At 35.7% G+C, this 25617-nt stretch overlaps 1 protein-coding gene across 1 annotated transcript in view; it reads right to left on the reverse strand.

Annotated features, from left to right (window-relative positions):
* Positions 1-4059: 4059 nt before the first annotated feature.
* The window catches only part of MMRN1 (multimerin 1), an 85839-nt gene continuing 64281 nt past the window's right edge, over positions 4060-25617 (reverse strand). The window contains exons 6-8 of the mRNA XM_052641741.1: positions 23381-25366; positions 6094-6246; positions 4060-4809 (exon numbers count right to left, since the gene is read on the reverse strand). Of these exons, the coding sequence (XP_052497701.1) occupies positions 4388-4809; positions 6094-6246; positions 23381-25366 (2561 nt within the window). The 3' untranslated portion in view covers positions 4060-4387. The remainder of the gene's footprint in view (positions 4810-6093; positions 6247-23380; positions 25367-25617) is intronic.

Here is a 25617-nt window from a genome sequence, read left to right on the forward strand (position 1 = left end):
ATTACTCAACTAGTTTCTAATGTGAAAAAATTGACAGTAATAAACTGTAGCAGTTATAAAAAAAAAGTGCCAAGTTGTCAACCCATTTCCTTCAGACTTGGATGAAAAGTTCATGATAAAAATCTTAAATTTTATATATATAATACAAATAATGTATATATAGAGATAGAAAAGTATTTAGAAGTATTTAGACATATATTAGATAAATGAAAACCTGAATTTACATATGACCAAATGTATGTGTAATGTAAATATCTATATATAAATAATGTTTATATATAACTGAACTTCTACCAATTAGAAGTTCATTCAATTCAGTGAGTTTATATTTTGAAACAGATGAACAACATTAAAAAAAAAATCCCTTTAAGAGCATTACTTTGTCAAGTGAAAATCAGTTTGGCTTATTTTTAGCATTTCTTGATGCCCCAATGGAGAAGGAAATGGCAACCCACTCCAGTATTCCCATGAACAGAGGAGCCTGGCGGGCTACAGTCACAAAGAGTCAGCGTGGGGTCACAAAGAGTTGGATACAACTAAGAGACTAAGCACAGGGCCCTAATGATCCTAGCCCATTCTCCAAAATGAGCAGTTTGGTAAGGTAGTAAGAGAGAACAATTTAGGCTCACTTGGCTTTGAATATGAAGTTTCTTTATTCCTGGAGTGAGCCAAAAACAAGTAATGGAAGTTTGTCAGAGCTGTAGAAAATAGAGGGAGGTTGGTTATTCAGTTCAGTTCAGTCTCTCAGTTGTGTCTGACTCTTTGTGACCCTATGGGCTCACAAAGTTGCCATCACCAACTCCTAGAACTTGCTCAACCTCATGTCCATTGAGTCAGTGATGCCATCCAACCGTCTCATCCTCTGTCGTCCCCTTCTCCTCCTGCCTTCAATCTTTCCCAGCGTCAGGGGCTTTTCCAATGAGTTAGTTCTTCACATCAGGTGGCCAAAGTATTGGAATTTCAGCTTCAGCATCAGGCTTTCCAATGAATATTCAGGACTGGTTTCCTTCAGGATTGACTAGATTGATTTTCTTGCAGTCCAAGGGACCCTCAAGGAGTCTTCTCCAACACCACACTTCAAAAGTATCAATTCTTCAATGCTCAGCTTTCTTTATAGTCCAACTCTCACATCCATACATGACTGGAAAAACCATAGCTTTGACTAGACAGACTTTTGTTGGCAGAATTTGTTATTAAAGATACATTTTCCATTCTTATGGAGCTATTCATGATTTTGGTGAGAGTAAATCTCAGCATGACTCTGAACAATGTATTTCAAATGCAGTATCTGTCTGTACTGATTTACTTGATATTTATTTTTACCTTACTTTATTATATGATTTATCCTGTCTGTCACAAAGTGGCTATTTATTAAATAACTGATGAATGAATGGGTATGAAATTGTCATCACTAATTAGGGTCTGAGTATACTTTGGGAGTTTGCTAGGCAGGAAGGTCTGGTGAGAGAGAATAGCTCTGGAATTCAATCTGAAAAATAATATCCATTAAAGTCTACTGTGTGCATAAGGAAAATCAAGAAAATCCCAGTGTTCTTTTTTAATATATGGAAAAATTTGATCATGACAGTTACAAATATGTTGCTAAGCTGTCCTGAATAATATTGTATGGCTTTTAAAAAGATACACAAAGAAGTTCACAGAAACTTAGTGGCCACAATGCCTTTTGGTAATTGTTGGCAATTTGTCATTTAATTGTGCATTTCTACAAATATGCGTAAAAATATAGGATAAAATTGGTAATTAAAACCCAAACACTAAAGCATTATTTAATGCTAAATGTTCTAAATTATCTAATTACAAAATCAAAAATTAACTTGTGCGTGGCAATGACAAATATTGTCAAATGACTCACTTCCTACTGTTCTTGCTATTACAAGGCAGTGCATTGAAATCACTGGTATCTGTTGAAAAGTATAATTGGAAAACAAAAATTCTGTTTAATCTAGTATTTGAAGTAATAAACATTTCAGATTGTGATGTTAGTTTAGGCATGGACTAAAGAAATTATCAAAATTCTCCGAATACTTTTGAAAATAACACATTTACACATAAGAGGAGAAACTGTCAGTCATTCGGCCTTCGTTTGTCAGCAACTGGCTTCCACTCTTCCTGGTGTACTGAGGCTGGGCTGTGAGGGCACAGCAATTTTGGCTCAACATGACACATTCTGCTGGGCAATACACACTTCACACTTACCTGCAGGGCTGTCCAAGTTTCATTAGGCTGCAGCTTGAAATCTTTACAGATTGGCATATAGTATGTGTTGTGTGTTCCTTCCTTTATATTGATTGGCAGTCCTCTGCTGTGTGGATATATCTGAGTTTGCTTAAATATTCATCTGTTGCCTAACATGTGGGTAAAACCTAGTTTTTGGCTATTACACACAAAGTTACTGTCAACATTTGAATACACCTCTTTGCTTGGACATGTGCATTCAAGTTTTAGAAAATTTGAAAAAAAAAATTGTTTCTGCTCTGAGGAAATAATATTTTCACTTTTAAGATTGGCAGCAGTTTTAAACACTGTAAGTTTTGATTAGTATGTCTTTCTTAGGGGCAATGAGTACTCCTTAACATGAGTAAACTGGATAACAATCTTCTCAACGGCCTTTCGATAGAACTTTTAGCAAAGTAGAAATATACGCTTATCTTTTGTTCTTGAAATTCTCACAATTTCCTGAACTACTGTGAAACTTACCCACTTATGTGCCTCTGTTTCTCACCAGTGTAAAGAGAATAATATATGATACATATCTCATAAGGTTAGTACATTATTCATAGGATTATAATAAGCATTAAATAAATTAATTGATGAGGAATGTTTTCCATACCAAAAACTTTTACTTCTTTCTTAGAATGTCTTACAGGAATTTCTTCTTCAGAAATATCTTTTTAAATATATAAGGAATGTATGTTTAAGAGTGTTCACTACAATAATATTGTTATAATGAAGCATTGGAGATAATCCAAATGAACTTCAAAGGGATTGTTAAATCAATTATGGTACATCTGTAGGAGGTAAGATAGAGAAAGGATGCAAGTGGGTGCTAGAGAAGGTTCTAAATCCTACCTTAGTCCTTCCTAGCTGTGGAACTTGGTTAATACCCACCTTTTAAAAATGTTGTAAGGAATCAATGAGATGTTACGTATTAGCTGCATAGAAGAGAACCAGTGCACAGGAAGCATACCATAAATCCATACATCATAATATCACCATGGAATATATGCACGTGTTATAAAAATACAATCAGGTCTGCATGTGTTGCCATAGGATACTCATTATAGAAACGTGTTTTTTATTTTTCCCCTGTATATATTGTATGGGCTTCCTTGGTGGCTCAGTGGTAAAGAATCTGCCTGCTGGTTCAGGAGCCCCGGTTCGATCTCTGGGTGAGAAAGATCCGTTGGAGATGGAAGCGGCAACCCTGCTCCAGTATTCTTGCCTGGGAAATCCCATGGATACAGGAGTCTTCTGGGCTGCAGTCCATGAAGTCACGAAGAGTTGAGTGTGACAGAGCACACACATGGTTATTGTATGATGAAAGAAAGATAAAATATCCACTTCTGTGTCTTTAGACTTGGGTGTAAATGTTTGTGTGTTAACTATTTCTTTATTCTCTAATTATAGGAAGGAAAAAATAATCTTTTAGAAAAATTTTATTGATGTATAGTTGGCTTACAATGCTGTGTTAGTTTGTGGTGTATAGCAATTGATTGAGTTACACACATATATATTGTTTTTCATATTCTTTTCCTTTATGGCTTTTCACAGGATATTGAATACAGTTGAGGAAGGAAACAATAGTAAAACATATTTCAAATTTCTAATTCAAGTTTAAAATGTTTCATTACAAGTGAAAATTTCAATATGTAAAATTTTAAACCAACAGAAAAAACTGAAATCAAAGTTAAAGGAAGACTTCTTGGTCTTTGAGTACTTTGAACTTGTGATTTTAAGAAACATATGTTATATATTTATGTACACAAGGAATCACAAAAGTTAAATGTTTTGTTGAAAAGATTACTGTGACTGGAGATATTGACTGATTGTCCTTTTATAATATTCCTTTATATTGCAGTGCCTTAACATGAAAGAACAAAAATAGGAATGGTTATGCTAAAAACTGATTTTGTTTTCTATGCTACTAAACCTCTTTAGGAGCAAAAATTCCTTCATATATGGGTTGTCTAAAAGATAATTAAATAATTTTGTGAAATAAACAAACTTAGAGCCTTACTCAGATTTTATAAAGAGGTTTGTTTTCATTCATGTTGAAAAACCAAAAGCAGAGCAGATGTGCATGCAAAGATAAATAAAAACCCTGGCTGCTTCTCAGTAAAGGTGACAGTCTGTCTTTCATGCTAATTTATGTACGGTATAATAAGTAACCACTAAATGTAGTGGCAGGGGGGAATTTGGCTGGAATTGTTCCTTTTACAAGGCGCAACCACACTTCCTGCCCATAATTTAATTCTAATAAGGCATCCCCAGTCAAAACCCTATCACAGTGTATTTCACTGTTTGCATTTTCAGACTCAAATGTAAGCTTGTCTACTCCATCAACCACTAAAAATCCAGAGATATGAGCACTAACTGACTCAATGGTATACTTAAAAACATACACCCCAAGATAGGGGATTCTGAATTTTCCAGTTCTTGGCGTATATGAGGCTCCATAGTTAACATCCAAGTTATTAAATAAGATAGGACCAGGTGTAGTCATTCCGTAAGTATGAGATGCAAAAAATGCCACCATCGGTGCATATCTGTAAGTTCCTTTTGAAAAATCTGTTAGTGGAAAAAAATGGAAAGAGTTGATTTTCATGTTTTGATCTTGTTTATATCTTTATTCTTTATCTCAGCTATGAAAAGGGTTAGTAGAAGTAAAATGGTTACGCATTGGACTTAACAAGGGCATGTGTGTCTGGATGTCTGCCTCTTTTCCTGCCTGAACTACCCAAAATTGCTTAGTCTCTCTGAGACTCAGTTTCTCCACTTAGATCATGGTAGAATGACAGTAACACTCAATATATCATTCACAAAAATGCCTCAAAGATTAATTTGTGTGTCTTTGATCTCTCCAGAGATGAAGGGATTCAAAGCATTTTATGATTATTATGGTATGCCAGAATGTTTTAAAGCCTCTTGCATGAATTAAAGCTGACACGATGTAGAAACAATTTTTTCCGCACGTTGTCAAACAGTTTCTGGAGGCTAAAACGGAAACCCAAGGAAATAATATGCACTATACAGAGCTAGACAAAAGCAATCTTCTATGTAATTAATGCCAAATGTACTTACAAAGGCTGAGATTTAAGAGCAGACTAAAAAATTCACTTTTTATTATGCAGCATATTATTAAGAAAAGCCTGATTTGAAACATATTTTTGCCATCATTTTAAAGAGAATATATATTAAGAACTGCACACATTTTTCGTGTGTGAAAATAAAAAATGATACACTCTGGAAGTAAATCTATAGCAACCAATACTTATGTAAGTAAATGGACAAAAAGGCATCTTGCTCTACTCACTACATTTTAGCATAGTCTAACCAGCCCTCAGCCAGTCAGAACGGTATTATGACCTTCATAGAAGACACTGCTATACACTTATTAAAGCTTTATTCAAGGGATCAGGTTTGATATGAATCAAAGATGTATTCTTGTTTGAGGAGAAAAAGTTTATATATATATATATATATATATATGTATGTATATACACTATGTATACATATATATTATATGGCATATATATAATATATATTTTCTTTTAAGAAAGTATAATTTATATTTTCTTATGCAATATATATTTTAAGATGCACTAAAAAAACAAGTTGGGGGATTTTTAATAAACTGCTTCTATTAAACCAACATTGAAAATTTCAACTAGTGTATATGAATTAGTCTATCTGACAAAATCATGTACGTTATTCAGTGAATTTCAGACGTAAAAGGAATTAATCCTCAAGTGAGTCCAGATTAAGCAGGTCTAAACATTCATTTGTAAACATTTCAAAAAATATTTTTGTTTAGGACATTGAGCAAATCCAAGGACACAAGCACTTTCTTACCTGGAGCTAAAGCATTTTCTCCTGCCACCTTGACAGTACAGTTGTCACCAGTAAAAGGATGTCGGCAAGCACAGATAAAGCTAGTTCTTGCATTTATACACGTACCCCCATTCTGGCACGGGGATCTACTACAGTATGAATACTCCTCTGTTACTGAAAAAGAATCAAGACAAAAGAGGGTAAAAGTGACCTGTTTTTCTGTTGATGTCAAATTAGAGTTTGCAGCAGAATGGGAAAAACACTGAGTCAGAAATAGGAAAAATGCATTCCCAGGCCCAGATCACCCACCAATGCAGTCATGGGATTTCACGAAATATCTGAACTCTCTGAGCTGCTGCTTCTGAAGCCCTTTCCTGCTTCTTGGAAGTGAGAATAATTCTGTGATCCACTGCATTTATTTGTGTTAAATATTAAGATTTTTTTCAACTGTAGAACTAATAGGCTATCTGGACACACAATCACATACAATTGAAACCAGTGCATGATGAGGGTAATATTTCAAATCACAGAAGGAAAACAAAGTCTGTTCAATAAATGGTGCTAAACTAACTGTATTTTCATAAAAATATAAATTCCATGTGCATAAAAATACTAAATGTGAAAAATGATTACATTATAATCAAATAAACAATATCTTTGTTGAGCTTTAAAATTTTAGAAAGCTCTTTCAACACAAAATAAGAGAAAAATCCTGATGTTTGACCACCTAGACTCAAAACTCATTTGCAATGAAAGCCACACATTATGAAATTTCAAAGTGCTGGGTGAAGAGAAAAATTTTTTTTACAGACACAACAATCTAATGACTAATATCTATAATAAATAAAAAGTTCTGACTAATCCCCACAAAAAAGAGTGTAACCCTGTAAAAATTGTGGCAAATGAGCAAGTAATACGAGCTGGGAAGTCAGTGAACAACTATAGTTTAAAACTTATTCAACCTCATTACTAATTAAGGAATAACAAATTACCATCAACAATGTTTTATATCAGGTGGCAACATTTAAAAACAAAACAGTCATGCAGAAAAATAAGCATTCTCATATAATGTTGGTTAGACCGTATATTGTTGGAACCTTTGAATAGGACAATTTGACAGAATTAAAAATGTTCATTTGCTTTGAGCCAGAAATTTCTCCCAGCAGAATATATATTCCAGACACACTTGCACAAAGCTAATGTTCAAGAAATTTCTTCATGATATCATTTGCACTAGTGAAGAATAGTAGGACCCCTAAATGACCACTGATGAAGGGACTTGTTAAATGAATTATAGTATCTTTTCAGCAGAGCTTCCCTGTATCTCAGACAGTAAAGAATCTGCATGCAATGGAGGAGATCTGGGTTCTATCTATGGGTCGGAAAGATTCCCTGAAGAAGGGAATGGCAACCCACTCCGGTATTCTTGCCTGGAGAATCCCGTGGACAGAGGAGCCTGGTTGAGCTACAGTCCGTAAGTCACAAAGAGTCAGACAGGACTAAGAGACTAACACCATTACTACCACTCTCTTTTCAGCAAGGAATATTCAGTTCAGTTCAGTCGCTCAGTCGAGTCGGACTCTTTGCGACCCCATGAATCGCAGCCCGCCAGGCCTCCCTGTCCATCACCATCTCCCGGAGTTCACTCAGACTCACGTCCATCGAGTCAGTGATGCCATCCAGCCATCTCCCTCGGTCGTCCCCTTCTCCTCCTGCCCCCAATCCCTCCCAGCATCAGAGTCTTTTCCAATGAGTCAACTCTTCACATGAGGTGGCCAAAGTCCTGGAGCTTCAGCTCCAGCACCATTCCTTCCAAAGAAATGCCAGGGCTGATCTCCTTCAGAATGGATTGGTTGGATCTCCTTGCAGTCCAAGGGACTCTCAAGAGTCTTCTCCAACACCACAGTTCAAAAGCATCAATTCTTCGGCGCTCAGCCTTCTTCACAGTCCAACTCTCACATCCATACATGACCACTGGAAAAACCATAGCCTTGACTAGACGGACCTTAGTCGGAATATTAGACAGCAGAAAAAGAGTGGGATAAATTCCCAACATACTCAATTTGCTGAAGACAGTGTTTCAGTTCACTTATTAGATATAGAATAATTTCAGTTATTTAGAAAGCCTCAAGTTATAAATATGGTCATAAACAATAAATATGGTTATAAACATAATACATAATGTGGAAAGAAAAGGTTGGAAGAATACATTACTGGATACAGTTACCACTATGGCTCCACCTTGTGGAAATAGTGTAAACTGTTTACAATTCATTCACTTCAAAACATGGTCATTGATGATTTTTAAATTTAAGGTTATTTGCTTTAACATCTATCTCGAGTGAGATCTATAAATATTTTAAATACATTATACTTCATATTTAAATAATTCAAATTCACATAAAATGTGACCAAACTGCATGCCTGTGTAATTAGAATGAAAAAAATTTTTTTAAGTCTGGTTGATTTACAGTGTTATGTTATTAGTTTCAGGTGTACAGCATAATGATTCAATATTTTAATAAACTATACTCCATTTAAAGTTATGATAAGATATTGGCTATATTCTCATTTTGGAAAAATATTTAATGGATACTTGTTAAGTACAGAACCTTGTAACAAACAACTAAAGATGGGTTGGCACTGATTTGTCAGTTGAAGCTATTTCTATTTCATTATACAGTCAGCTACAAATCTACTTTTGTATATCATCTGATTTGTATTTTTTTTACTTTATTACTAAAATATTTTTTAAATGGTTAGATACCTTTATAAGTTCCTGTACATATTTGTGTTCAATGGGCAATTTGTCCTTGAATTAATAAAAATCAGACTCTAAATAAAACATCATTTTCTTTTTTTTTTAGATCTTTCCTGTCCATAGAATTACATACATTCTCTTAAGTGTTTGATGCTCTGAAGCTCCTGTTGAATTTATCAGGCCTGTGTGCGTGCTTAGTCACTCAACCGTGTCCAGCTATTTGTGACCCCAGGATTGTGGCCCACCAGGCTCCTCTGTCCATGGGATTTCCCAGGCAAGAAGACTGGAATGGGATGCCATTTCCTTCTCCAGGGGACCTTCCCCACCCAGAGATCGAATTCATGTCTCCTGTGTCTTCTGCGTTGCAGGTGAATTCTTTACCCACTGAGTCATCATATGATTGCACATTTGTGCCTACTTTCAATTAGAGTGTGAGCTTTTGTGAGGACAGGGCTCAGGGTTCCCACTTCTTAAACTTTGTGTCACTACTGACCAGCACAGTGCTTGCCATATAGAAGTACTGAACTGTCTTTTTAAAGACGAATAAACAAAGCGATGGAAGATTGAGTAGATGATCTCACCCTTTATCTAATACTCAATTTCTTTCACGTTTTCTCAAAGATCAGGTAGAGTTTGATCCTATGATGTCGTTGGCGTGTTTTTCTAGAGACATGGAATTATTTCAAGCAAACTTTCCACAACTTCTATCTTGGGTAGAACTTCAAACTCCTTCTAGTCCATTTATTTTCTTTGATGAAGATCAGTACAATTAAGTTTGGCCAACTCAATATTCTCTCATTTTGTGCAAATAGTGTGACTAATCTGTTAATATTCATTTCCCTGCTCTGAACAGAACTAAAATTCCTTTACCACTGTATTGGAATGTTTCACAAGTCTCAATTTGTTCTGATCTTTGCTTTCTGAGCCCTGATATGTGCTCAAATTATACTTCTGTATCAATCCTACTCCCACATTTTATAAAGACTCTTGTTAAATGTGAACTGCTTGAAGAACTCCTTACATTTTCAAAGCCCTCTGTCTTTGCCAATATTTACCATTCTTTATTTTAATTGCTTGTTTAATGTCTGAACTCCATGAGAAGAGAGGTTGTGTTTAATTTACCCCTCTATCCACTTAATTTTTCTCAGTGCTCATTCAGCACTTATTCAATAGGCATTTGATGAATAATGAAGGGACACTTCATACTGATGTCTTCTACTTCTATTTTTGTTTATAGTACACCTAGCACCATACATGTTTTATATAATATTTTATTTTTATTTATTACTTATTTAAATTATTTTTATTTTTAATGCCTAGTTCTAGATTAGCATCAGGATTTTATTTTTTTATTTCATCATTTACACAGTAACATTGTGCAGGACCAATAACTCTGATCCCTGCTGAGGTCAGAATGGAGTTTCTAACAGACTTGTGAGAGGACTTCTCAGTGCCTCTGGACAACTTTTGTCATACACAGAGGGAAGCACTATATGAATCCACCAGTATCTGCTCTAGAGACTTTGTCTACACAACATTATAACTTTTCTTTATCTTTCATCCTGATGCCAATGCTAACATGTTTTCACCCTCATACTAATGTATATATTAATTTCAGTGCTATTCTGTTTCATCATTTATCAAAACCATATCTATCAAATAAGTCGTATCCTTTCATTGCTCTAAAAACACTTCATCTGTCCCTTTCCAACAACTTCTAGAAATGTGAGCAGTTGTTTATATTACTTTTTCAGATTCATTGCCTGTTCATTAGTTATGAACAGGCACTCATACTCTGTTCATTAGTTAGAGATGGATGGAAACATTGTTTTCAACCATCTTTACTACTTTTCCTTCAATTATTAGTTTTTATTCTGTTCTTTTAAATTCACGTCTGTGGTTATTGATCTTGTTTGTGGGATCATTTTCTCAACACTTCAAATATAATTTAAAGCTCTTTTAATCATATCAGCAATCTTTACCAAATAGATTAGCCCTGTCTCACATGATTTACTCTAACACTTGTCATTTATATTTATCCTAAGTCACCATTCAGAAAACAAAATATTTTTTACTCAACATTATCATCTGTTTTTGCCTTTTTCTTTAGAGTTATAATCTTCAATCAAAAGAATATTAAAAATGGCAAAGGTACTGAAATATGTTAACAATGTTAGTCATTAAGAAAATGCAAAATAATATCACAATTAAATACAATAATAATCTATTAGAATAGTAAAATAAACAATATTGGCAATGCCAAGTGCTGACAAGATCATGGAGCAATTAGGATTCTCATACATTTCTAATGGAAATGGCGAGTGGTTGACCAGTTTTTACAAAGTTAAAACTATATTTATTTTATAACTAAGTTATGCTACTGCTGCATAACTCAGGAGAAATGAAAACTATGTATGCTCAAAAACCTGTATGTATGAATGTAAACCTGAATGTTTACAGCAGCTTTATTCATAATCACCTCAAACTGTAAACAGCCAAAACATCCTTCAATTGCTAAACAGGTAAACAAACTGTAAGTCCATCCATACAATGGACCACTATTCGGTGATAAAAAGGAACACATGCAACAAAGGATCTCAAATATACCAGGTGAAAGAAGCCAGGCTCAAAAGCCTACACAGCATGAAAGATAAAGAAAAGTTATAATGTTGTGGTGGACATAGTATCTAGAACAGATACTGGTGGATTTGTATAATGTTTTACATGATTTAATGTAAAAGATACTCTGGAAAAGATAAAAAGGTAAGGGGAGAAAACATATCACTGTTGACAGTGACTGGGAGTAGAGGTAGATTTGATTAAAAAGGTACATAAGAGAATTTGAGGGTGTGATGGAACTGTTCTCCATCTTGACTTTTGCGGTGATTACATGACTACCCATCTGTCAGAATTCACAGACTGCATGTCAAAAATAGTGAATTAAAGAAAAAAAAAAAACAAGTGAATTTAACTCCATGTAAATTATATCAACAATAAACAGACATCTCCCCAACGTTTTTATTTCTATTATTTTGTTTGCACAGGTCCTCCTTCTACATCATTATGTCTTTTTAAAAAATCTTTTCTTTTTTCTTAAAGACTTTGATTCAGAGGCTCATGTACTTGCCTGGTTCTGATTGCTCCTTTTTCTCTCTCCCATGGTTCTATCTTCAGTTCTCTACTTTTTCTCTAGCTACCTAATTTACTTCTGTGCCCTCAACTATCATCTCAGTGCAATAATTTCCAATATTTATCTACAAACCCTTTTCTGGTTCCAGACCTACATTACTCATTGACTTTTGGACATTTCCATAGGGATAGAGGTGGCTTAGTGGTAAAGAATCCACCTACCAATCCAGGTGAAGTTCCCAACCCATTTGGGAAGATCCCCTGGAGGAGGGTGTGGCAACCAACTCCAGTATTCTTTCCTGGAAAATTTCACGGACAGAAGAGCCTAGCAAGGGGCAGTCCATGGGGTCACAAAGAATCAGACATGACTGAGCGATTGGGCATGCAGAAGCTCACACACACACAACGATAGAGAGCTTTAAACTAATGTATCACAGACTAAACTTCTCTTCCCCTGTGCATCTGTGCTTCCTTCTTAACCTTTCTCTTTCCATTAATGGAATGACTGACTTCTTATCACTGATGCTTTATTTAAATGTTGGTGTTATTTTTATTCTAAGTTTTTGTGTTTTCAATTGGCTATTTTCTGTTAAATATATATTCACATTTAACTAATGGTCCCAGTTTTCATTTTGTTCCTTTCTCTATCACCTATTGAGGTCTTAATATATTCCAGTCAGGATAGTTGTAATTTTGTGACTGATCTGTGGAAGAACTTAGAATAAATCTTAATAATGCAAACACATGATTATGCTATCGTCAGTTCAGTTGCTCAGTCATGTCCAACTCTTCGTGACCCCAGGGACTGCAGCATTTCAGACTTCCCTGTCAATCACTAACTCCTGAAGCTTGCTCAAACATCAATTGAGCTGGTGATGCCATTCAACTATCTCATCCTCTGTCGTCCCCTTTCCCCCCTACCTTCAATCTTTCCCACCATTAGGGTCTTTTCCAATTAAAAGGGTCTTTTCCACCTGTTCTTTGCATCAGGTGGCCAAAGTATTGGAGTTTCACCTTCAACATCAGTCCTTCAAATGAATATTCAGGGCTGATTTCCTTTAGGATGGACTGGTTGGATCTACTTGCAGTCCAAGGGACTCTCAAAAGAGTCTTTTCCAACACCACCGTTCAAAAGCATCAATCCTTCGGTACTCAGGTTTCTTTATGCTCCAACTCTCACATCTAAACATGACTACTGGAAAAACCATAGCTTTGAGTAGATGGACCTTTGTCAGCAAAGTAATGTCTCTGCTTTTTAATATGTCTGGGTTGACCATAGCTTTTCTTCCAAGGAGCAAGTGTCTTTTAATTTCATGGCTGCTGTCACCATCTGCAGTGATTTTGGAGCTCAATAAAACAGTCTGACAATGTTTCCATTGTTTCCCCATCTATTTGCCATGAAGTGATGTAACCCGATGCCATGATCTTCATTTTTTGAATACTGAATTTTAAGGCGTCTTTTTCACTCTCCTCTTTCACTTTCATCAAGAGGCTCTTTAGTTCCTTTTCACTTTCTGCCATAAGGGTGGTGTCATCTGCATATCTGAGGTTATTGATTATCTTACACTCTTGCTCAAAAGTCTTTCATTGTTACTAACAGAATGAATTTAAACATATAATACTCCACACAGCGTATAAATGGTTGATTTAATGAATGCTCAGCCCAAAATTACTTCTTTCATGAGATTTGCCCAAACATCCAGTTCTTAATAAGACACTAAACTCTTATGATAATAAACTCCTATAACCCTCATTTAGTGCTTAGCATATGCTGTGACATGTCTCTCTTCTTTCATGTTCAAAACAGCTATATCAACATGGTGTTCAGAAACACATGGAAAAAACTTTGAAACATAAAACATAACAACAAAATACCACAGTACTCTATACGTACATCTTCCACTGTCAACTTGTGTTACAACAAAATTACAAAGCTTTCTTTATATTATTCCCATTGCCTTCAGGGTTCACTATTTTTCCAGATATTGAACCCTATCCCATGATTTTATTTACTAACACTACCCTTGGCTCCCTATACACACGCAGCACATCCCAGAGTACTCTGATTTTCTACCTTTCTCTACTTTTTCTTTTATGCATAATGCTTATCACCTTTTACCAGACTATATAATTTACATTTTTACTTATCTTTCTCTATCCCTGACAGAGTGTTAGCTCCAAAAAATAGGAATTTTAAAAAGTGTTATATATCCCAAATATCCATAAAAGTACCTTATTTTATTGGCACTTAATATTTGTGCAGATACCTCTTGAATCTATTATAAATATCCCTGAAAATTTTTAAATTTAACACTTGTTTAAGATTATAAAGTCTAGAAAAGAGTTCTTAAGGCACTGTTGATTATAAAAATGATATCCTTTTTGGTAAAAGGTAGATGTGTATTTTAATTTCTACATGACTGACTGGCAAAATGAGACTCAACAATTTTCTTTCACTGACTTCTTTAGTTCTCCAAACACTGTATAATAAATTTTTGGGTAATTAGTTTGGGAGGTAAAGAGACTTGAGTTTACATTAACCAATTATATCAACAAAACAAAATGCCATGTTATATTTCCCCTGAAAAACAGTGATGTTCAAAATAAGTAGATTTGAATAATTCAAATTAAATTTATAATAAAATACTTATTATTTCTCTTAAAAACTATTTCCTATTATTTAAAACCAAATAGTGTTTATTATTAAACATCTCAACTAGCCACTCTGGGACCATGAGAAAATATTAATACTTATTATTTCTGAGAAATAATACTGAGAAAATACTTATTATTTCTTTTCAGATCCAATTTCTTTTCAGATTGAAGCTATGCATAGTAAAACTGGCAATTATAAACTTTTGGGGTACGTTTTTCAAATTTCGTGTGCAGTTAACATATGGCATAACTATTTTTTTATGTTGCAATTTTTTGTCAAGATGCGAGAATCATGTCCACTCAGACAGCTGTGCAACATGCTCATAATTTGTGATTTAATAATCCCAACAGATTATTCCTCATGCTTGACAATGAGTACAACACAAAATAATACTACAGTGTCAGGTGCAGTTTTGAAACTTATAGTGTTGTTAGCGACCAGTGGAAAGACATCCATTCACTGTATTTAATCACAGGCCAGTTAATAATTAGATCTGGTGTAAAATCTTTGGTGTCAAAGAAACACCAAAGATGTTGTTGAGAAATAGCTGCTGTGCTTCTTGTCAGGAGACTAATCTTAGCATATGTAGTGACTATGTAAATGAATCTTGGTATCCTGTCCCATTTCTTTTTTATCGTCAGATGCATGTGTTATAAATTGGCTCAGATGAAAATGTCAAGCACATAGCGTTCTCACTGTTCACCTAGATTCCATGGTCACTTTACGACATGAGGCAGGAAAGAATTGTCAGTTTTGCCAGCATCTCCTCTTCAACTGTCATCCTTCCATACACAGGGGAATCCTCTGAAAAGCTAGGGGATTCTTTTCTTCTTCTCGGGAACAATGAACAAAAACTACTTCATTTAATATTCTCTTCGACCCTGCTTTATTGACACAAACTGGGGATGCTATCCCCAGAGACAGGCTTGCTAACCAACTCTGGCACAAAGAATGTCTTTAAGATCATGAGCAGAAAAGAGTTTATATAGCAGGCCTGAGACTGCTACCTTTAGAAATGCTGACTTTCAAGGATTTGCCCTTGATCCATATCTGGGAACTTGGCTTCTCTAATTAAAAAGTGTCTTCATAGTGCCCTGACTCATTGTACAAATGATATGTTTTAGGCGGAACTTCTGCTTTCCTTTTAGAGTTTTGATATGTGCTTACGTGACCAGCCCTGTTTAAGATGAAACTTGGTGTCCCCCACAAACTCATATGTGAAATTTCTAACTCCCAAAGGGATGGTATTAGGAGGTGGGGCCTGTGGGAGGCATTTAGATATTTAGGGTGGAGCCTTCATGAGTAGGATTAGTGCCCTTTTAAAAGGGACCCCAGAGAGCTCTCTCCCTCCTTTTCTTTCTGTCATGTGAGAAGAAAAGAAGTTGAGTCTGCAGTCCAAATGAGGTCTTTCATCAGAAACTAACCATGCTGGTCTGATCTCAAAACTGTGAGAGGTAAAGTTCTATTGATTATAAGCCACCTTACCTATGGTACTTGTCATAGCAGTATAGCAGTGTGAGCTGACTAAGACAAGCTCCAGTAAAAACCTTAGGAGTTGGATATCTGGTGGACTTCTCTGGGCAGAAAAATTGCATGTTACTGCATGTTTTGGTGACTGGGAAAGAAAAAAAAGATCCCACACACAAGTGTGACCCCCTTATTGAAGGGAGAAAGCCTAAGAAAGCCTATGCCTGGATTTCTCTAGATTCTGCCTGGGTCCTTTTCCCTTGCTGATTATATCATGCATAATTTCACTATAATAAACCTTAGCTGTGTGTGTAGCTATTTTCTGGGTACCATGAGTGCTTCCAGCATATCAGCATACTTGTGTGACATTTTGGATACCTTATGAAACACATTGTAAACTAAATTCAAGCAACAATCCTTCAAACTTTAATTAGCTTATAGTCACTATTTTGTATAGAAGTCAACTTATCCTGAGGCATATGTGAGAATGATTATTTTTTATAACATGGAAAAGCATATAAAGAGCCGAAATATGGTGAAGAAAACTCTAAAACTTCTGCAGATCTCTTTTGTGCTTGTAATGCACAAGCATTTTTATACATTAAAGTCTTTACATTTTTAATCTTGTTCTTTTTGACTTATTGTTATGTGATAAGCTTAAGCTCATTTATAAACATGTTGACTTTAAAACACACTGAGACTTATAAATTAAAAGTAGAACAATGGAATACCATGAGCATTTAAATTATGTTAATACATGGAAATAATTACATATCAAATATTAAGTGAAAATATTGAAGAAAATAAAATATAAACATTGAATATAGCTGAGAAAATTTTATCATATAGTCATAACCACGTTAATAATACACTGTATTCCAGTTGATTTCTTTGATCCTTAAAATAAACTTTGTAAGGTAGATATGTTATTCTAATTTTATAAATGAGGGAAGTATGTTTTAGGAAAAAAGACTTATTACAAATAAGTCTTGCTAGGCAATTCAATGCTTCTTAGTCATCCACAACTGCCTCTATGCTGTGTCACAAAATTTATAAATGATTTTAAAATGATATAACAGTTTAATGTTCACAAGTTTCTTATTTTTCTCTTTTAAACTGCTTATATTCACAGCAATGATCATTTTAAAAGTTGTATATCATACACTACCAAACCTTTTACAGAATCTTTCTTAAAAAGAGTTAACTAAAGTGATCATGATGAATGAGAGGTTTATTAAGGAGAGTTAAATATACCTGGTAAATACAGGGGAAATAGTTAAAGTAGAAAGCTAGTGGTCTCACGAGCAGAGGACACAGCCTCAGCCATGCTGCTGACATTGTTACCACAGGATTCAGCTTCTCTTGGAAGGCAAGCAGCCAAAGTCTTTCTGTAGGGACAAGTCTGCCAACTGTACAAACAAATCTTCAAAGTGGAAATGAAATCCTCTTGATGTCTATTGGACTATTGTTTAGAAACAAATCAAATATTTAGGGATTCAACCGGAACAGTTTATCAGCATTGGCCTAGGAGGAATCATAGTCAGCATAACTGAATGTGGAAATGGCTCAGAAGGAAGTGAGGGGAAGAAGACTCTGAATTTTACCTGCTATTGCATCAGACCCAAGAAGATCTTGTGAAAAACAAACGGTAACTTTCAATTACAACTGCCCACTGGCCATTATCATGGAAAAGCTACACTGAAAAACAGCCACTTACTTCTCTCTGATGAGAAGCAGAAAAAAGTGGCAGTATATGGATTCTCAAGAAAGCAAACTCTCTGGGAGTATCAACTCTGGTCACGTGGAATATTCAGATGTGGCCAGACTCTGAAGTAGGTATGATGCATCAAACATAAGCAGAAGGAAGAGAAAGGCAGGTGAACACACTTCAGAGTCTACTTGAGTACCGTGGTTCAGCTGAGCCCTGGGTCCAACAGCCCAGGAGTCAGGCTGTCTCACTTACAAGGCGTGACCTTAGGCAGAGGGTTAGTTTACTCATCTTCAAAATAAGAATAATGATAGCTACCTCACAAATATCAAATGAAGGAACATATGTAGAATAGTTTGAAAAGAGCCTGGGATGTAGTGTTATTAAATAGTATTCAATATTATATCATTATAGTATTCCTATTACTAGGCTTCAAAGGAGGCTATCAGTTATTAAGATTAAACAGAAAGACACTCACAGATATAGAAAACATTTATGGTTACTAAAGGGGAAAAGGGAAAGGGAGGAGGGATAAATGAGGTTGTGATTAATATATATACACTACTATATATAAAACAGATAAACAGCAAGGACCTACTGTATAGCACAGGGAACTATGTTCCATATTTTATAATAACCATAAGGCGAAAGAGTCTAAGGAAGAATATATATAATCTAAAAAAGAATCTAAAGAAGAATATATGTGTGTCTAAGTGAATGCTGTGTTGTACACATGAAACAAAAAATATATTATAAATCAATTATGCTTCATTAAAAAAATTAAATTTAAAAAAGTATGTTTATGTGGATTTTATTTCTACAAATTGTATTTATTCTGCAAACGACAGTGGTTCAGTTCAGTTCAGATCAGTCGCTCAGTCGTGTCCAGCTACTTGTGACCCCATGAACTGCAGCACGCCAGGCCTCCCTGTCCATCACCAACTCCCGGAGTTCACTCAAACTCATGTCCATCGAATCGGTGATGCCATCCAGCCATCTCATTCTCTGTCGCCCCTTCTCCTCCTGCCCCCAATCCCTCCCAGCATCAGGGTCTTTTCCAAGGAGTCAACTCTTCACATGAGGTGGCCAAAGTATTGAAGTTTCAGCAATAGTCCTTCCAAAGAACACCCAGGACTGATCTCCTTTAGGATGGACTGGTTGGATCTCCTTGCAGTCCAAGGGACGCTCAAAAATCTTCGCCAACACCACAGCTGAAAAGCATCAAATCTTTGGCACTCAGTTTTCTTCACATTCCAACTCTCACATCCATACATGACCACAGGAAAAACCATAGCCTCGACTAGACGGACCTTTGTGGACAAAGTAATGTCTCTGCTTTTGAATATGCTATCTAGGCTGCTCATAACTTTCCTCCCAAGGAGTAAGCGTCTTTAAATTTCATGGTTGCAATCACCATCTGCAGTGATTTTGGAGCCCCCAAAAATAAAGTCTGACACTGTTTCCACTGTTTCCCCATCTATTTCCCATGAAGTGATGGGACCAGATGCCATGATCTTCGTTTTCTGAATGTTGAGCTTTAAGCCAAACTTTTCGTTCTCCTCTTTCACTTTCATCAAGAGGCTTTTTAGTTCCTCTTCACTTTCTGCCATAAGGGTGGTGTCATCTGCATATCTGAGGTTATTGGTATTTCTCCCGCCAATCTTGATTCCAGCTTGTGCTTCTTCCAGTCCAACATTTCTCATGATGTACTCTGCATATAAGTTAAATAAGCAAGGTGACAATATACAGCCTTGACGTACTCCTTTTCCTATTTGGAACCAGTCTGTTGTTCCATGTCCAGTTCTAACTGTTGCTTCCTGACCTGCATACAGATTTCTCAAGAGGCAGGTCAGGTGGTCTGGTATTCCCATCTCTCTCAGAATTTTCCACAGTTGATTGTGATCCACACAATCAAAGGCTTTGGCATAGTCAATAAACCAGAAATAGATGTTTTTCTGGAACTCTCTTGCTTTTTCCTTGATCCAGTGGATGTTGGCAATTTGATCTCTGGTTCCTCTGCCTTTTCTAAAACCAGCTTGAACTTCTGGAATTTCATGGTTCACGTACTGTTGAAGCCTGACTTGGAGAATTTTGAGCATTACTTTACTAGAGTGTGAGATGAGTGCAATTGTGCAGTAGTTTGAGCATGTTTAGCATTGCCTTCCTTTGGGATTGGAATGAAAACTGACCTTTTCCAGTCCTGTGGCCACTGCTGAGTTTTCCAAATTTGCTGACATATTGAGTGCAACACTTTCACAGCATCATCTTTCAGGATTTGAAATAGCTCTACTGGAATTCCATCACCTCCACTAGCTTTGTTCATAGTGGTGCTTTCCAAGGCCCACTTGACTTCACATTCCAGGATGTCTGGCTCTAGGTGAGTGATCACACCATCGTGATTATCAGGGTCGTGAAGCTCTTTTTTGTACAGTTCTTCTGTGTATTCTTGCCACCCCTTCTTAATATCTTCTGCTTCTGTTAGGTCCAAGGAAATCCAACCAATCCATTCTGAAGGAGATCAGCCCTGGGTGTTCTTTGGAAGGAATGATGCTAAAGCTGAAACTCCAGTACTTTGGCCACCTCATGCGATGAGTTGATTCATTGGAAAAGACTCTGATGCTGGGAGGGATTGAGGGCAGGAAGAAAAGGGAACGACAGAGGATGAGACGGCTGGATGGCATCACTGACTTGATGGATGTGAATCTGGGTGAACTCCGGGATTTGGTGATGGACAGGGAGGCCTGGCGTGCTGTGATTCTTTGGGTCACAAAGAGTCAGACACGACTAAGCAACTGAACTGAATTGAAGGGATTAATGTGGCTGAACTATATTTACCATATCATAGCAAAGGTCAAAGGAAACAGCCAAATTTAAGTAGTGTTTCAGTGTGCCTCACAGCTGGTATCAAAGCAAGTAGTATATTTTGCAATTGGTTTATTCTTATAGGAGAATTTAGCCTGAATCCACTGATTTTATTACCTTACATATATTTTACCTGCTCAGCTGTCTAATGAATGCCACTAGTTTCATGGCTCATAGAAGCAGACCTGGCTTAATGAACCTGAGTATCTACGCATCCACTTGAAAGGGCCCCACATATTATGTTGCTATTCCTGCATAAAGTGAATATCTACCCCACATATGAAATTAGGCCAATAAATCTCCATTGCTCTGATATCATTATGGGTTATCTTTACAAAGATAAAATAAAGAACTTTTAATTAATTATTAACTTTAGGTCTATAAAAATTCTACTTACAGTAAATAAAGAAACCAGAAGTAATTATATCAAAGCATCATTAAAAAAAAGAATCAATACTAAGTTAATTATTAGCCCATTAATATACTGGTATACAAATACTCAATGCAATTTTTATAAGCTCCTAGCATGCATTCTTTGTAATGAAAGAATATGAAACTGTTAGTTTTTTGTTTTCTATTGAATCTCTTAATTTTGAAGCTATTTAAATGTATAGTTGCTCTATTGATACAGGTATTTTTTTGATTTAAGGGGGGAAAAGACATGGCTTATCTGGTGTATGATCACACATCCTATGGAGCTTAACAAACTCATTTGCAGTGTCCACAGAGGAAAGACCAAGGATTAAAATAGTATGGAGGAAGAACAACTTACTTTTCCTAAAATTATTATTATAAGAACATCTTGTATTGAAACACTGCCTTTTCTTGGAAATATGTAAAGCCTAAATAATTGTTCTGTGATCCCATAGGGTGGGATTAGTTCTCCTGAGTCAGATTAATTTGAAAGGAGTCATACATAAATAAATGCAATAGTTTAAATAGTGAAGAGATATCTCAACTTTGTATTATTCTGTGATTTTTAATATTATCAGAACATTCAGAGATAAAACATGAAGGGTCATATTATTCTAGGATAATGATTATCCTTTTGTAATTAAAAAACAGTAAAGTACAAAATTCATCCAAATGAGTGTATAATTTAAAAGCAGACTTGTATGAGAGGTACACTGCCATTTCTTTTAGGAATAGTATTCTTTTCATTGTGAAGAGATTATTTAATGTTACTCATATGCCAAACATCTCAATAAAACACTTCTTTCATACAGAGAGATTATTAAGTAGTTTATATGCACTACAATAAATTCCTCTTTCCTCTCAAATGTATGCTTCCCCTCTGGTGTTTACAATATTTGTCAATGGTACTTCTACTCTCTCATTTCCCAAGTGCAAAACCACAGAATAGTCTACTTTTCTCCCCTTCCCAAGTGCCATGCATTCAGGCTGTGAATGGCTCACATATTTTTTTTTTTAAATGATCCAGTCTGTGACTGATACAGTCTGGGACTGGATATTTCTGCTAATGAGCTCAGCAAAATACCTATTGCAATTCCATCACATGAATGGAAGAATCTGAGATTCAGAGAGGTCAACTTACTCAAGGCTACACAGACATACTGAAACAACTAGGACTGGAACTATGTGTTGTTGTTCCTTAGACCATTAATTTTCCCACTATCTTTTCATTTCTGCTAATATTACTTTTACATTATTCATACCCATCTCCTCTGATTCAGCTACCTCTTCCCAAGATCTGGTTCTTACGATTTTGCCAATAATGTCCTAACTGGTACTCTAATTTCATGCTACACACAACTATTGGCTTCATGCTCCTGAGACACACTTCTCACCATACCCCAACACTTTGCCCGAAATTTCCAAAGACCACTCTTTACAAAATCATGTCTACCTGCCTGAAATGTATCTCCCAAAATTTATAGGTTGAAATACTAACCCCCACCATTGATGATATTAGGAGGTGGGACCTTTGGAGATGCTTTGGAGATGAGGGTTGTGCCCTCATGAATGGGATTAGTGTTCTTATCAAAGACCTCACAGGCTCCCTCACCCCTTCTGCCATGTGAGGATACAGCTAGTGATTACCAGAATCAAGTGAACCAGGAAAAGGGCCCTCACCAGATTGTTACTATGCTGGCACCTTAATTTTAGTTTCCCCAGCCTTTACAATGTTGAGAAGTAAATTTCTGTTGTTTATAATCTACCTAGTTTGCGGAATTTTGTTAAATAGCCCAAAGGGACTAAGATACTTAGCTTGTCATTCAAGGCCTTCTGTCATCAGCCCAAACTGAATTTCTGCTCACTGTACATTCACTGGGCCAGTCATTCAACAGATATACTCTGAGTTCCTATGGCATACCAAACATTTTGCCAGGTAACACCAAAATGAACAGGACACAGTCTAGTCTTATTCATCAAGGAGCTCATTGTCTAATAAAGTCCTTTAATTACATATGCAAAGAAAATGTTCTACAAGGGCAAGCTTGATTGTTTTATAGGGGGCCTGTCAGAAAAAAAGTTAAGACATATAGAACAAGTATTTATGCTATAAGCATTTGTGTTGTATTGATAACTGCTTTACACAGGATGAAATAAGATTCAAATAATATATCAGAGATCTTTGAATTACTTAGCTATTTGTCCAAGCTCAGTTAAGTGCCAAAGCTTATGATCTTGCTAAACCATACATATCTACTAAATAGACTTATATAGGAAAATGATTAAAAGTTATTTTTTGATAATAGCTTACCAGGAAGTAGAATGTTGTCTGTGTTTCTTTGGGCCCGGCCTATCTGGACAGTTGTCAGGTTCACTGTTGTTTTAAGAGTATTTGGTTTCTTCAGTGACGTTTTTATCTGCTTCTGTGACTTGACAATATTTGCAAGACTACTGGGCAATGATTGATTTACATACCAAGTTAAATTAGATAGGACAATTTGAGTTTTTATTTCAATTACTGATTCCACATATTCTGTCAGACTTTTCTGAAGACGTTGTATATTTGGTAGGGAATCTTTTATCCTCTTGGGTATGGTAGCATTTAGTTCTGATATACTTCTAGAAGCATCATGACATATTGTTACTACTTCATAGAGAGTCTTGTTAATAGAAGAGAGATTAATAGAAAGATGGATGGATTTTGCTTCTAGTGCTTTAAATCTGGAATTTAAGACCTGCAATTGTAGAGCCTGGTTGCTCTCATTTGTAGCTGCACTGTCTTTTTTTAGTGAAACATAGTAAGGTATGAGCATCTTGGTCACTTTAGACTCAATGCCTTGCAATCGAGTTTCAAAATTTTTGGAAACTTTTGTGGCTGAGAGTATTTTTTCCTCCAGATGACTTATATTTTGCTGGAATTTTATCACTTGGGAACTGGTTTCATTGAACATTTGGGAAATCTTTTGAAAGTTGGATGGCCTTAGTTTTTCATCTTTAGGAATATATGCAAGGGCCTTGGCAACTTGCAGAATGAAGTTATATCTCTGATTGTCATTGATCAAAATCTGAATAGAGTCATTCAAATGTTGGAACTGAGAAATAAATGTCAATATAGTGTCCATATTTTGGGTACATTTATGATGGATCTCTGGATTATAGTTTATTCTATGTAAAGTTTCTTTTAATACATAGTTGTCTTGAATGAAATCAATGGCATCATTTACAATAGTTATTGTCTTATTTATACCATCTTCCGTTTCTAAGGCATGTTCATCAATACGTCTCTCTAAGGCAACCCCACGACTCTGTACTTCATTTCTAAGTAAGTTGTATCTTCTTGTAAGTTCTTTGGTAAGTACATTAAGACTGTTGACAGCCCTAGTCAGACTTTCCACTTTTTTCTTTGTAGCTACTACTTCCTTTGGTTGTTCATAAGTCATTGTCTCTCTCAAGGATGCTCCCTGCTCGAGCAAAGGTTGAAGAATCTCCATATCATAAGTCAAATCATTTAGTTGCTCATTCATTTTATCCATTTTATTGTCCATTGGAAAGAGAAACTCAACCAGTGTTTGGTTTAAAACTTGTAAATTCTCTTCTGTATCCTTAATTTGAACTTTGATATCATCTCTGTACTTGGATAACATGTCTTCACATTCCTCCCTGACAGATTCTTTCTCCATCTCCAAAGCAAGGGTGAGATTGTTCATCCTGCTGTCTTGGGCATGCAAATCATCAGATATCTGCAACAACATCAAACCTTGCTTCTTTATATTCTGATGTAGAGTAGATACATATTCAGTGATGTTATTGCTAACTGATACAGGAACTGGAATAGTCTTCTGATTTGATGCTTGTTCAGTTGATAAAAGATGCTCTTGCACTTCCTTCATTTTAGAAAGGGTCTTGTTGAGGGATTCATAATATAGAATTCTCCTGGAGCGCTCCTGTTCTAGAGCATCTTCTAAATGAGTCTGCTTTGCTTCTAGTTCTTTAACAGGCCTCTCACACATAAAGGTCATTTCTTGTCTTATATTTACAATGTGATCTTTCAGGTCCAGTATATCAGTTGAAGTAGGCCTATTTTCTTGCATTAAAACAGACTTTTGCTGGACTGCTACTGAAATTACAGATTCATTAACTTGTTGAATTATTTGTCTGACATTTTCGAGTTCCTTGGAGACGGTTGATACAGTCTTGAAGAGCTGCGCTATGGTCTCTTCTATGTCAATTTGAAAAATTTTAAATTGTTCTCTTACTATTTCTTTTACCAGATCATTAATGCTTTTGGACTTTAGGCCTGGAGAAAGAAATAAGAAACAACAATAAATGACATATGATTTTAACTGCGTAAACTCTTTATATCTCTAAAAAGATAAAAGTTTGTGACTAAACATTAATGACATGAAATAAAAACATTTCTTAACTACATTGCTTATGAAATTAAAAAAAATTACTGGCGTTCCTACAAGGTGATCATTTCTTAATTGGTAAGTCTTGAGGGGGAAAAATCAGTTGCAGGTAGTACACACTAGAACTGTAGAACTAAGT

Source organism: Budorcas taxicolor, chromosome 6, assembly GCF_023091745.1.
Source record: "Budorcas taxicolor isolate Tak-1 chromosome 6, Takin1.1, whole genome shotgun sequence".
NCBI lineage: Eukaryota > Metazoa > Chordata > Mammalia > Artiodactyla > Bovidae > Budorcas > Budorcas taxicolor.